Genomic DNA, 13562 nt, shown 5'->3' with positions numbered 1-13562 from the left:
TTATAGTGGCACAGGATATGTCAGGAGTAGAATATACCCCAGCATCCCTCCCAAATCTTTAAGCTTTTTTTTCATTCCCAAGTCTCAAATTTTCCATGACACACAGAAAGAAAAATCAATAATGCTCCATTATACCCAGTTAGTAAGTACACAAGACTCCTAAAACTATAGCTTAGAAACACAATTACATCAACACAAAAGTATAAGAACATTTGAAGAAATGTTGAAAGCTCTAGTAAAGGTCATAAAAAACCTGTAAAAAAATATGGAGAAAGATATCATGCTCATTAAGTAAGACCAAAAAAAAAAAAAAAAAAAAAAAAAAGAAAAAGTCATTTTCCCCAAGTTAAGCTGTAACTCTACTGCAGTCTCAATGAAGACTGTCAGCTTTCCAAGGGAAGGGATTCCAAGTGGGCCTCAAAGTCTACAGGAAAGAATATCTGTAAGCAGGAATTAAAAAGTAAATCAAAAAGAAGGAATATCCTTCACCTACCAGGCACACAAAAGTCCAGTAGTAAAAATAATGTACTCACAAAATAAACACAAAAATGCTCAACCAGAGAGCCATGTAATAAAGTTGATACCCCAAATCCATTAGCAAAAGACAGAAAATCTACATGTTGGGATAAGTGGCTTGCCATATAGAGAAAACAAAAGCTGGATTTCTACCATCATCCATAAAGGAGAGTCCTAGGTAAAGATCTAATGCTAGAGAAGTAAAAAGAATATTGGGCCCAGCATGTGCAAAGCCCAGACTTCAACCCCTTCCACTGCAAATAACAATAAAACCAGGAGATGAAGATTCAAGGAGAAAATCTTACCTCTGCATGAGGAAGAACTTTAAAAAGAAAACTCCAAAAGCACAGCTTATAAGGTACAAAATTAATGTACTATTGTATCAAAAGTAATGATTTCTTCTCAAGGAATACTGAAAACATTCAACCATTCACTCTGAGCAGCTCATTGTTAACCAGGCCCCCTGTGGCTCACACCAATGTGCTGCCCTTTCTTCACCTTTCTCTGCTCAGAGAAGCAGCCAGGCTTGTAGCTGCTCCAGTTCTTGCTACACACTGTCCTTCAGCATCTGCAGATCCCAATGCAGATGTATATACAGTATGGCAAGCTCTCACACCCTGGAGGTTAGAGGACATCAAATGTAGATTCTAGGTGGTTGCTTTGTTTGAACTATCTTTAGCAAAATACACACCAAACCAGAACTTGAAGGTTATACAAATAGAAGAAATGGAAGCAATTGCCAAACAAGCTACCCAAACACGAATGGCTTCTTTTTACAAGGGGGAAGTGCTATGTCCTTTGACCTCATTTATATTTGCCTAATTCATAAAATCTTGACCTTATGAGGGCTGGTCCTTGGAGCCCCATTTTCCAATTTCATCTCGAATGCAGGATCTGATGCTGTGGAATAATCCTCTGTATACTGTGAAAATGTGTTGCTCTCATTGTTAACAAAAAGCTGATTAGCCAATAGCTAGGTAGAGTTTTAGGGACAGAGAGAATGCTGGGAAGGAAAAGGGCGGAGTCTGAGAAATCTTGAGTAGATGTACAGAGAAACAAGATGTATGTGCCATGTTGAAAGAATGTACCACATGTGGCAGAGAGTAGATAAGAAATATGGGTTAATTTAAAATGTTAGAGTTAGCTAGTAATAAGTCTGAGATATCAGCTGAGCATTTGTAATTAAGTCTTTGTGGTTATTTGGAGCAGCCGCTGAGACACAGAGAGACACTGCTTACAATCAAATGTTTAAAATATGTTCATGTAACAGTTGATATTTTTTCTAATATAACTGCTGCTTCTGCTCACAACCAAAACAAACTCAGATACTATTAATCACTTATTATACACTTTTTCTTTTCTACAACTCCCATTGAAACTAAAAACTGACAATGGTCCTGCTTATACTAGCAAATTCTTTAAAGAATTTTAATTTATGGACTAGTAACCATGTTACTGGAGTCCCTTATAGGTCAAGCTGTTGTGGGACACCACCAAATAATTAATTGGCAAATCTTTCTTTTTAATATGTTGCATGAAATTCTTTTTTAAAAATATTTTTTAAATTTTTTTTTCTTATTTTACATATTGATCCCAGTACCCTCTCCCTTCCATCCTCCCATGAGAGCTATATACACCCACATACTATGCTATAGTTAGCTATGCTAACTAAATTTTTTTCACGTTAAAGGATAATGCTTCTTTAGCTGCCCCAGAGCATTTTTCCCTAAAGAAGACACAGACAAAAGTATATGTTATATGGAAAGATCTTGAAACTAATCAATGAAAAGGATCTGATGTTCTTCTAACATCAGGGAGAGGTTATGCTTATGTCTTTCCAGAAAATGAATGAGGTCCCAGATGGCTTGGGATCTGATGCATCTGACCAGGCCAGCATCCCAGAGACCACTGGACAAATGAAGCGTCTGAAGATAGACAACAAACCCCTCAAGAAGAGATGCCCCAAGAGGAAGAGGAAGCCAATGACTTGAGGAGACATCAAAGCTAACTCATCAAGCTGAGACCTTGAAGAGACAACAAAGACACAATACTACTGACCCCAAAATGATGCTGTTATGTTTACTGACTATATTACATGTTAATTCTCAGCTTGTCAGTGAAGAAACCAAATGCCTTTTTGTCAGAAGTATAAAAGGAATGCCTATAATAGGAAAGAATATGATGTTTTGCCATGCTAAGGATTATTTTTCTCCCCTTTGGAACAGTTGCCTGCATAAAAGATGGAATACAAGTATTTAGTCTCATGAATGGAGTGGAGAGTCTGAAGAAAGCAGTATGCGGCAGCTGGCTCTGGGTAAGACGACCATGTGGAAATACATAGATTAACACAAATGGGTTAATACTTAAGATAGAGCTAGCCAATAAGAAAATAGTAACCAGGCCAACAGATTATATCGAATACAGAGTCTCTGTGTGTTATTTGGGGCTGGCGTGGCAGCGGGACCAGACCGGGCGGCGGGTAGAAAACCCGTACTCATTACAGATGGAGGATATTTTGGTTGGACTAATTTAACTGATTGGTCCAAACAAAATACAGATTTTAGCATAATTAAGTTCAGAAAGCTTTAGAAATCTCTGATAGTGGAAATTTTAGTTGTATGAAGATTTAAAAAAGGAATATCTGATGTATTGCTACTAAAATTGCTATTATTGTACCTAGAATAGTGCTATCTACTGCCAATGGTTTAGAAAATAACCTCTGGCTTCATTTGGAACATGGCAGTCAACAAGTTTTCTTGTATCAGAAGAGACCTGTCTATTCCTAGGTTCTTAAAAGGAAATTTATATGACATAGGAGTTACCATCTGCACCCATATTCATAGGTGTCTTGGGGTTTTATTGCTGTGGAGAGACACCAATGGCCGAAGCAACACTTATAAGGAAAATTGTTGTTTGAGACAGCGATTCTCTGTGTAACATCCAGGGTGCCCAGGAACTCTCTATATAGACCAGGCTGGCCTCAAACTCAGAGATTTAGTCTACTATCATCATGGTGTGGCATGCAGGTAGACAAGCTGCTGGAGAGGTAGCTTAGAGTTCTACATCTGTATTAGCATGGAAGCTACTGGGCCTAGTTTGAGCTTCTGAAACCTCAAAACCCACTGCCAGTGACACACTTCCTCCAACAAAGGCCGTACTTCCTAATGGTGCTACCATTACGAGCCTATGGGGGCCACTTTCATTCAAACCACAACAGGGTTTCCCCTGATACTTCTGTCAATAATGGGTTTTTGTCTAGACTTTAAATGTACTAATATCCTTCCTTATTGCAATTCCACCTCTACTAATACCCTTTCCTCTGGTAAATAACTGCCCTTTTGAAGTGGATTTTGTGTGTGTGTGTGTGTGTGTGTGTGTGTGTGTGTGTGTGTATGTGAGAGAGAGAGACTGTGCTACTTCTTTTGACCTTCTTGTGGGTTACAAAGATTTAGGAGGGAGTGCTCACCTGTAATATCAGCACTCTGTAATACCAGCACTTGGGAGGCAGAGGCAGGTTTGACACCAGCCTGGTCTACAGAGTTAGTTCCAGGACAGTCAGAGCTGTTATATAGAGAAATCTGTCTCATAAAACAAACAAGCAAACAGTTCATGTGAAATATGCCTTATTACACCTACTCTGCTCAGTAAATCTTTGCAATAGTTCTACAGAATTAAGAGAGCTCTCCCCTAAAATTACGGTTCTTCACATCTACTGGATCCTGAAGATGGCCTGTATGATTAGTAAAACTACTACTGTCAAAGCAAAAAATATAAGCAGAAATTAATCAAGAGATGGGTGAACTGAGGACCTCAGTTTTATAAAATAGAACTACTTTAGATTATCTATTGCTCAAGCACAATCTTAGAGGGTGCCATAAATTTCCAGGCATGTGTTGATTTAATGTGTTAGATTTCCCTCATACTATGGATGGTTAAATTAATGATCTGCATAGGGAGATAAAATCTCTCAAGTTACCTTTGCATGGCCATCCTCTTTCCTTGGTCCTGTTAGCTACTCTTTATAATTCTGGTATGTTTGCTTATATTAATTAGACAAGCCATGCAGGTAACCTTGGCCTCTATTACAGCCACAATCCTTTCTTAATCTCACAGGGTTGTCCTTCAGAGAGATGTATAACCTGTTTTCCGCCCAGAAGGCTGAGAATAGATGTGGTTAACAGCCTGGTGACCTTTGTGCTATCTGTGTGGCCAGGCCACACCAGATCCAGACCCTTATAGTGTGAGCTTATCAATTTATAGACCCATGTCTGTATGTACTTTATGTCACTTGTACTTTACAGAGAATTTGAACGTACTCATTTCTTAAACTTTACTGTATAGACAGGACTGAGTTATTTATCACCAGGAAAATTTTCAACAAAAATATGTTGTGCTTATTATATCTAAAATAAACTATTTGGGGTCAGAGTCCCAAAGTTTGAATTGACATTGGCCACTTAGAACTCTGCTGGCCATGGTGTTCACAGAGACCCCACACTTGAAGTTTCAAAAAGCTTGGTTGCTCAGGCTTTTCAGATACAAAAGACAGTATGGAGAAAAGATAAACATGCCTTTCAATGCTTGCATAGTCCTTCAAAGCCCATCCCTTAGTGTTTGATTTCAAAGTGACAAGCCCTGAGGAATTAGGCTAGCTTGGACAACAGCACTCTGAGTAGCATGGCAGTACTGAGGAATGAACAGCATCACATTTTATGAAGAAGCTGGCCAGTAGGCATAGTGCAACAGCAAGGACACCAAGAACTTCCAGGAAGTCAGTGGATAAACTGCTCTCAACCTGTCTAAACCCAAGTTTTCATTGGCCAGGGTCTCAAAAAGGTATCCCTTTCACACTATGTAGGAAGATGTTGGTCAGAATCCAGACAGGAATGTTGAAGGAGAAAATGCTGATAAAACCTCCTCAAGCAGTCCTGCTGAAATGAAACCATGATGCAACTATTTATCACTTCAGTTTTGTGGTTTACTTCACTGGGTGACAATTTCCACATTCATCATGCCAACATCTGAAATCTCTGGCAAGGGATGCTGTATTCACTCTCATGCCAGCACCATGGGGTCCAACACCCTCTTTTGCCCTGCCAGTGTGCACAAGCGTGTATGCACACACATACACTTTAAAGCACACACACACACAATGCAAAGTAACAATACTAAAAACTAAAAAATAAAATCACTAGTTAATATGTATAGACAGAAACATCAGAATAACAGATTTGTCACCAGTATCCCTAACGGCCAGGAAAACATGAATAATATATTCCAAATCTTGGAAGTAAATACTTGTCAACCAAGAAAGAGTTCTTTTCCCAGCCTCAAACTAACCAACCAAACAATAAAATCAACGACAAGAGTATTTCAAGACAGAATTGGCTCAGTAGTTAAGAGCATTGGATACTCTTAGAAGACACAGGCTTGATTCCCAGCATTCACAGGGAATCTAATACCTTCTTCCAGCACTGGAGGACACCAGGCACACATATAGTACATACACATATATGCAACCAAACTTTCAATTGCTTACAAACTGATTAGTCTCCTTTCTAAGGTTTCTAAGGCTAGGGGCTTATGCATGCTAGGCCAAGTGATCTACCACTGAGCGATATTCCAGCCTCTAATTAGTGGCATTACTATCACCTAGGATTTGTTCATCTCACTGTACCAGATAGTGGCAACAAGATGTGTTGAAGATTTAATTTATGTCACCAAGGCATAAGTTTTGTGTGCATACATGTATACATGAGTGTAAATGTAGGATGTGGAAGCCAGAGGTCAATGTCCCATGCCCACTTCAATCTCTCCATGATGCCTAGCTTCAGTGTATTCTCTCTGTCTCTTCCAACTCCCTCCCCTCCTTCCTCCTTTCCTCCATCTTTCCTTCCTTCTTTTTTTGCAGTGTCTTTCACTGAACCTGGAGCTCACTTGTCAAATGGCAAGATTCACTGGCCAGTGAGCTTTAGGAACCTACCTGTCTTTACCTCCCCAGTGCTGGGATTTCAGATGGAATGGGTGTTCAGCTTTTCCCTGGGTGCTAAGAATCCCAACTTAGGTTCTCATATTTTCTTAGGAAGCATTTAAAAAAAAAAAAAAAAAAAACAAGGCCATCTCCTCAGCCCAAGAACACTAGTATTGAATCATTTATAAATCAAGTCTAATTTCAAAAATCTACCTGGTAGTATACATTATATAAGACAGAAAAGCAGCCCACTGAGTCTGGAAGATGGGCTTGGACCCAACTGTGAAGCCTTTACCCTTGCCTGAAGAGCCATGACTTCAGGGCATGTACCTCCCGAGGGAGCTTGCACAATACTAACCTGGTAGAGCCTCTTAGGTCTTTAAATTCTATATTGAGAAGAGGTAAGAAGTTGCTTTTACAGAATGGGCAGGTTGTATTCAAATTTGAATCATCTGCAGTCCATCCAGCCATGATCTCTTCATCATAAACCAGAGCTCCACAAGCTATACACTGTGAGCAACTTGACATCAAAACCTAAAGGGAAAGTAGGACACTGAGAGTCTCTATGGTGTAAATGAATCTGAATGGTCTACTCTACTGAAATAAAATGAAATTTTTACTTATTCTACTTGTTTCAACTGGAGTTAACGGCTTTTTTATATTATAGACAACACTACCATTCTACTGCCTCCAAGATATCAAGCACCCATACAACTATTCTCATGGATCCCACTGAATCCTATTAAGTGCTAGTATGCGATAATAATATGTTTACAGTCACTTTACCACATGTATGATGACTACAGAATCTTTACCTCCATTGCACAATTTTGATAGATGCTAGACATACTGGTATTCTGCGATGAACCATGGTCTGATTTTTCAAAGTCCTGCCCTTTGATATTTCTTGAAAATGGAACTTCACCTAAAGAGGAGTAAAAAATAGAACACATAATGTAGGAGAATGTCCTCAATGCTTTGGAAATATACACTAAAGCATTAAGGAAGGAGGTACCATGAAATCTGGTATTTACAAATGGTTCACTATATAAATACGTGTGTGCGCATACATATAAAACATTGATAAAATAAAATTTAGGTAGAGGATATGTAATTGTTTGTTACATAATTCTCTCAGATTTTCCTAATGACAATTTAGATGATTATGGTTGTATACCTATAATGCCAGTATTTGGAATGGGAGAATAGGAGAATTATGGGGTGCAAGCCTGTGTTACATGATTTAAGACTTTGTCTCAAATAATCAGAAAAAAAGAAAAGATAATAGTTGTTTTTTAATAAAAGAAGTAAAAATTCTCTCTCTTGAAATTCTAATTGTATCCCCAGAGATTCTTAAAATCTTTCAATCACTGGTTTTCCCAGAGAACAAATTAAAAATATATGTATTTCCAAGGTCCCATTCCATAAATTCAGTCATAAAGGCTTTAGCCAAAGGTGGAGGAAGGAGGAAGGAAGGGAGGGAATGAGGGAGAGAGAATTCCTAACTTCTTCAGTTGACAATACATGGTAAGAGTACTTAGACATCATATACATTCAGAGTACAATGGGTATGTGGGGATGAAGAGTTATAGGCATTTAAGTTAAAAGTGAGTTTTGAGTGTAGCTAAGTGGTAGATCTGCTGCCCATATGCCCTTATTCTGTCTTCAGCACCACAAATAAGCAAAAGCAAACAAAACACAAAACTCAGAGGACAATCTTCCCCATACCTGTTGGATACTGCAGTTTTCCAACATCTCCACTGCTGCTACTACTGCCGAGGCTTGTGTTGCTCTGGGTAAGTTCACTGGGAACAAGCCCTGATATACTTGTATTAGGTGATACATTCTCCCCCAGTATATGATCTTCTAGGCCAGCTGGGAAACTATAATCTTTATTATTTTCTTCCTTTAAAAAGAATAAAACCCACATATATAAATAATGTCTTTTGCAATGGAACTATATTCACGACTCCTTTCAGAACAAAACTCCACATCTTAGAGCAAACAGCCTGTTTTTTCAAAAACTTTAAAGCCATCTCATTGACTTTGAGAACTTATATGGTTTAAGATAATCAAAAAGTGACCTACCCGGATGAGGTCCTCAAAAACTATCTCCTCACAAAAAAAGTTAAAAAAAGACTGGGTTATGCTTAGGCGCACTAATCACTTACTTATATACTATTACCTAATTAGTAAATCTCCTATTGCTTAAGCACCTCATTGCTTTGGTTCTTTACTAGAATTTACACTGCTGTAGAGTCCAATTCTAAATGACCATATTAAAAATTCTGTCTAAATAATTGCAGGGAACACTACAGAAATAAAATGGTTCATTCTGTTTTTTTATCATAATGCTAAGCTACCCCCCCCCACACACACACATTCAATGAAGGAGAAACCAAAGGCCTGTGTGTGCTAGTCTGGCACTCTACCAAGTCAGTCAGGTTAACACACTTTAAAGTTATTCTGTGTTGTGTTGACTGATTTGCAAAGCTCTCTAAATACAAAGGCTAAGAATGAAATTACATGGCTTAACAGTAACTTGCATATACAAATACCCTGGTACCACAGAGACAAAAGCAGTTTGTTGTCATAATCCTATACTTTTACTCAATTAGTACTTTTCCTAGAAGCTTTCCTTCAATAAGCCTTACTTGTCCAGTTTCTTTCCTTGCTTCTTTACTTTGTTATAGCCTAGAGCTTTAGCAATCTGGAATATAATCTTAAAGTACTTAAGTATCATACAATTCTATGCACATGAGACACTAAAACTTTTTTCTCCTATAAAATGATTCATTTTTCTAGTTCCATTTTCACAAAGAGAGAATCTAACGATTAAGTTTATTATTTAAGGGCAATCATTCTGTATGAAATCTATGGAATAAGCAGCAGGGTAAGTCCATACACATTAAGGGGTAACAGTAAAAGCTATGTAAAAATGAAAGTGCCCATTGAAAGTGAGGTGGTAAATACAAGCAAAAGTAGCACTGAAGAGGCCCGGGCAGGAGGAGAATAAGCCTGGAGTCTGCCTGGCCTGCACAGTAAAGTTCCCATCTCCAAGACCAGAAAAGAAAGTAAAATGTTATGTAAATATAGCAATGATGTTACTACAATTTCAAATACCATTGGTGCTTTCAAAAGTTCTAATTTGGACTTACTTATGGAGTTATAAAGTGACTGTAATGTTATATTTTCTTTTTCTTTTTTTCCAAGACAAGGTTTTTCTGTAGCTTTCGAGGCTGTCCTGGAACTAACTCTGTAGACCAGGCTGGCCTCAGACTCAGAGATCACCTGTTTCTGCCTCCCAGTGGTGAGATTAAAGGGGTGCACCACCACTACCCGGCCTTGTTTTTAATATATATATTTTTTATTTTTTAAATTTTTTAAGTTTTACGTGCATGCGTATTTTGCCTCCATGTATGTCTGCATCACTTGTGTACAATACATGTAGAGAGCAGAGATTATATATGATCCTCTGGAACTGAAGTTATAGACAGTTGTGAGTCACCATGTGGTATCAGGAATTGAACCTAGGTTCTCCTATAAAACAGCCAGTGCTCTTAATCACTGAGCCATCTCTCCAGCCTCTCATTTTTCCTTTTTAAGACAGATCTCATGTAGTCCAGACTGGATTTAAACATACTACATATCCAAAGATGACCTTGAGCTCCCTGTCTTCATGCCTCTACTTCCCAAGCTGAGATTGTAGATGAGTGCCATTTTTATTATCATTAATTGTCTAAAGTCACTTTATAAAACAGAACATGTATAAAGTTTTACGATATAAAATACCATAAGCATAATACAAACACTAAGGCACTACAAGCATTCCTACATTAGATAGACTATGCAGTAGTATATTCTTACCTCGTCATCTGAGTAGCTGTAGGCAGATGCGACAGCCACCCACATCTTACTGGCTACTGTTGCTGCTTGTTTCATGCTAGATTTTAGGACATCTATCTTGGGCCCTGAGAGTATATTGTCTAACTTTAGCCCTGATAAAGAATTTACTACAGAGCCCAGAGAGCTATTTGGTGAAGAGCGCACTAATGCTGATAAAGAAGGCCGGTCTTTGTAAGTGCGATAAGGACTCTGTGACTTGAAACGGCTGGTCAACGTTTTAGATTTGGACACTGCAGGGGAGCTTTTCTCAACATCTGCACTGTCTTGGGCTGGTGGATCATGTTCTAAAGGCAGACTTGAACTCCTTTCTAAAGGGTGAGCAAATGTAGTAGCAGAGCCAGACTCTTGGTTTCCCTCTCCATGCAACTCCATACTAGAAGACTTACTACCCAGAGGACTTTTTAGGTTCATGTAACTTTCAATTTCATCAGCCAGATTACGTGAAATCACTGGAGAAAACTTATCTTCAGAATCAGAAGTTTTTTCTACACATTCAGTAGCTAAAAGAGACAAAGGATCTAGTCCAATTTCAACATCTTCCCTCTCAATGGCTTTCCCAATAGCATATGAACTACTTCTCTTATTCACTGTCTCTTGGGATCCTGCTTTCCTGTCTCTGGACTGGTTACTGTTACTATCATTCTGTAGACTGTCACATGTAACCTTTGCTATAGTCTCTATGACATTATCATCAACCACAGTTTCCAGGAGCTCCTGGCTTTCCTCCAACATCTCTAGCACAGGAGATGATCTGTGTTCAGAATCCCAAGTGCCTTCCGACAGGCGAGTCCTGGTATCAGCCGGATGACAGGTAACATTGTCAAAGCTGTGAATTCTTGAGACATGAAGCGGAGAAGTCTTAGGACACGTCAATGCTGCTGTGAGGATCTTGGCATCCGCTCCCATCATGATAGCCATTTCACTGGAGTTCAGATCCAAACTGCTCTTCTTTAATAGCATCCCTGCTCGACTTTCAGAGCTGAAGCTACAGCTCCTCTCTGGGAAATGCTTCTGTCTTTTTTCTCCTCTATCACCATTCTTCTTAAAATTAGTAACCTCATCAAAGACTGGCTCTTCAACTGGAGCTTGAGTAGAAAACAGCACATTTGTTGTACTACCTAAAGGGGGCAGTAATATATTAAAGTGAACATCAGTATTTTCCAAAGTACCAAATGATTATTGTTCTGATTATGGTCACAAGAAAGCTACAGAAAATCTGAAAGGTGTATGGAAGCAGCATCTCTCATGGGGTCTAGCAGTTAGGATGTCTGGTTTTCATCTAGAAACTATATAAAAGGTATGCAGGAAAGTACACCTCAAGCCTGCCTCTTACAGGTAACATTTAAACATCTACCCTCCTCCTCCTGTATGAAAACATAGCATGAAGTTCATGCTAGATATGCCTGCATTGTCACCTTATCAACAAACATATGCCTATGCTTCTTAAATTTTAACACTTAATTTAGAAAAAATAATGAATTAAACAGCAGACTCCAAAAGAAATAATCTCTTCTAATTTAACTTTCATATATGCAATTCAGCAAATACTTGCCAGAAAGCTGGGGATATAGCTGAGTGGTAGACTATTTACTCAAGATAAAAAAGAAAAAAAGAATTGGGCTTAATCACACATACACACACACACACACACACACACACACACACACACACACACACACACAGAGAGACACACAGAGACACACATAGGGGTGGGGGGGTCTACTCTATACAAAACAAGTTTGTAATTATGGAGAAATTTCAAATTTGTTACAGCCAAAGCTATTACTATACCAAAGTAAAAGAAATCTTTACTGAATTTTATATTTGATCCTTCAACAAATATGTAAATGTCTACTAGTTATTAACTATGTGAGGTGCTAAGAAAACAGTAACAACTAAAACAGACTGAGCCTTTAGAGCAGGTGAACAAAAACATGCCCAAAGTCCGAAGAACCAACCATTGCTTTAAGGAAGCAAGGGGTCTTTTTTTTTTTAAATTAAAAAAACTGTTAGGTTCATTTTATGTGTTTGAGAGTATTGCTTAAGCTTTAATCTTTCAAACTTGTTTAATTAACTATGACTTGTTTTATTTTATGTATTTGTGAACTGTTTCTTTTTAAAATAATTTATACTGAATTTGTTCTTTGACAAATAAGAAAAACAGTGTCAATTAGTTAGCCATAAGTACCGAGAAGAGTTTTCAAAAGATTTTAGAGGAATTAAAGTAACCTATTACACTCTAAAATTAAGCCCATTTTGACACCTTTCTCAATACATGAGAAATAGGTCTTTGCAAAATTATTCAGGCTATCCTGTTTTATCATAACTTGTTATGCCATGTTTGGTTAATATCCCTGGAAGGACCACTCTTTTCTTTTTTGTTTTTTTTAGAAGGGAGACTGATGAGGAGTGGACCTGGGGAAGAGGGGAGAGGAGGAGGGGACAGGGAGGAGTGGAGAGAGGAGAGAGGAGAGACTGCAGTCAGGATATAATGTATGAAAGAATAAAAAAAATATATTCAGGCTCTCATTGTAGTTCCCTAGTTTATTAGCACAATTTATTTTCAATTTGAAAACAGTCCCATTACCACCTTTTCCTTTCTTTATGAAATAAATCTTCTAAGACCAAGATACACTCTATCGAGTCAGGCATGGCAGTTGGTGCATGCTTGTAGATCACTGTGGCAATGGGTGAAAGCTAAAGGATCACTGCAAGTTCAAAGCCAGCCTGAGCTCTATGTTCAAGACTCTGCCCCTGCCCCAATCCCTCCTCAATCCCTCCCTCCAACCATCCCTCCCTCCCATCCAGTCATCCATCCATCCATCCCAAGACTCAAAATGTCTTTCTCTCTCTCTCTCTCTCTCTCTCTCTCTCTCTCTCTCTCTCTCTCTCTCATTCATTCATTCATTCATTCATTCATTCAAGACAGGGTCTTTCTGTATAGTCCTGGCAGTACTGGAACTTACTATGTAGACCAGGTTGGCCTGTCTCTGTTCTTAACAAGCACAGGAAACCTTATAATGCTCCCATTATCTATAGTGGAAAAAAAAAATGGCCAACAACATACACCAAGTTAACAAACATACCTCACACCAATCCTTCAAAGGTTAAAACAGGTGACAACTAAAGCACACCAATGCTCAATTCCCCCACATAAAATGTATAGTAT

The 13562-nt window shown here is 38.4% G+C and overlaps 1 protein-coding gene across 1 annotated transcript in view; it reads right to left on the bottom strand.

Annotated features, from left to right (window-relative positions):
- Dennd4c (DENN domain containing 4C) overlaps positions 1–13562 on the bottom strand; it is a 96442-nt gene that overhangs the window by 15748 nt on the left and 67132 nt on the right. Inside the window, exons 23-26 of the mRNA XM_051188146.1 lie at positions 10355–11511; positions 8216–8393; positions 7303–7412; positions 6846–7021 (exon numbers count right to left, since the gene is read on the bottom strand). Coding sequence (XP_051044103.1) covers positions 6846–7021; positions 7303–7412; positions 8216–8393; positions 10355–11511 — 1621 coding nt within the window. The remainder of the gene's footprint in view (positions 1–6845; positions 7022–7302; positions 7413–8215; positions 8394–10354; positions 11512–13562) is intronic.

This window comes from Phodopus roborovskii, unplaced genomic scaffold (assembly GCF_943737965.1).
Source record: "Phodopus roborovskii unplaced genomic scaffold, PHOROB, whole genome shotgun sequence".
NCBI classification, from domain to species: Eukaryota; Metazoa; Chordata; class Mammalia; order Rodentia; family Cricetidae; genus Phodopus; species Phodopus roborovskii.
Note: the sequence above shows the minus strand (reverse complement) of the source record. Positions and strands in the feature narration are given on the sequence as shown.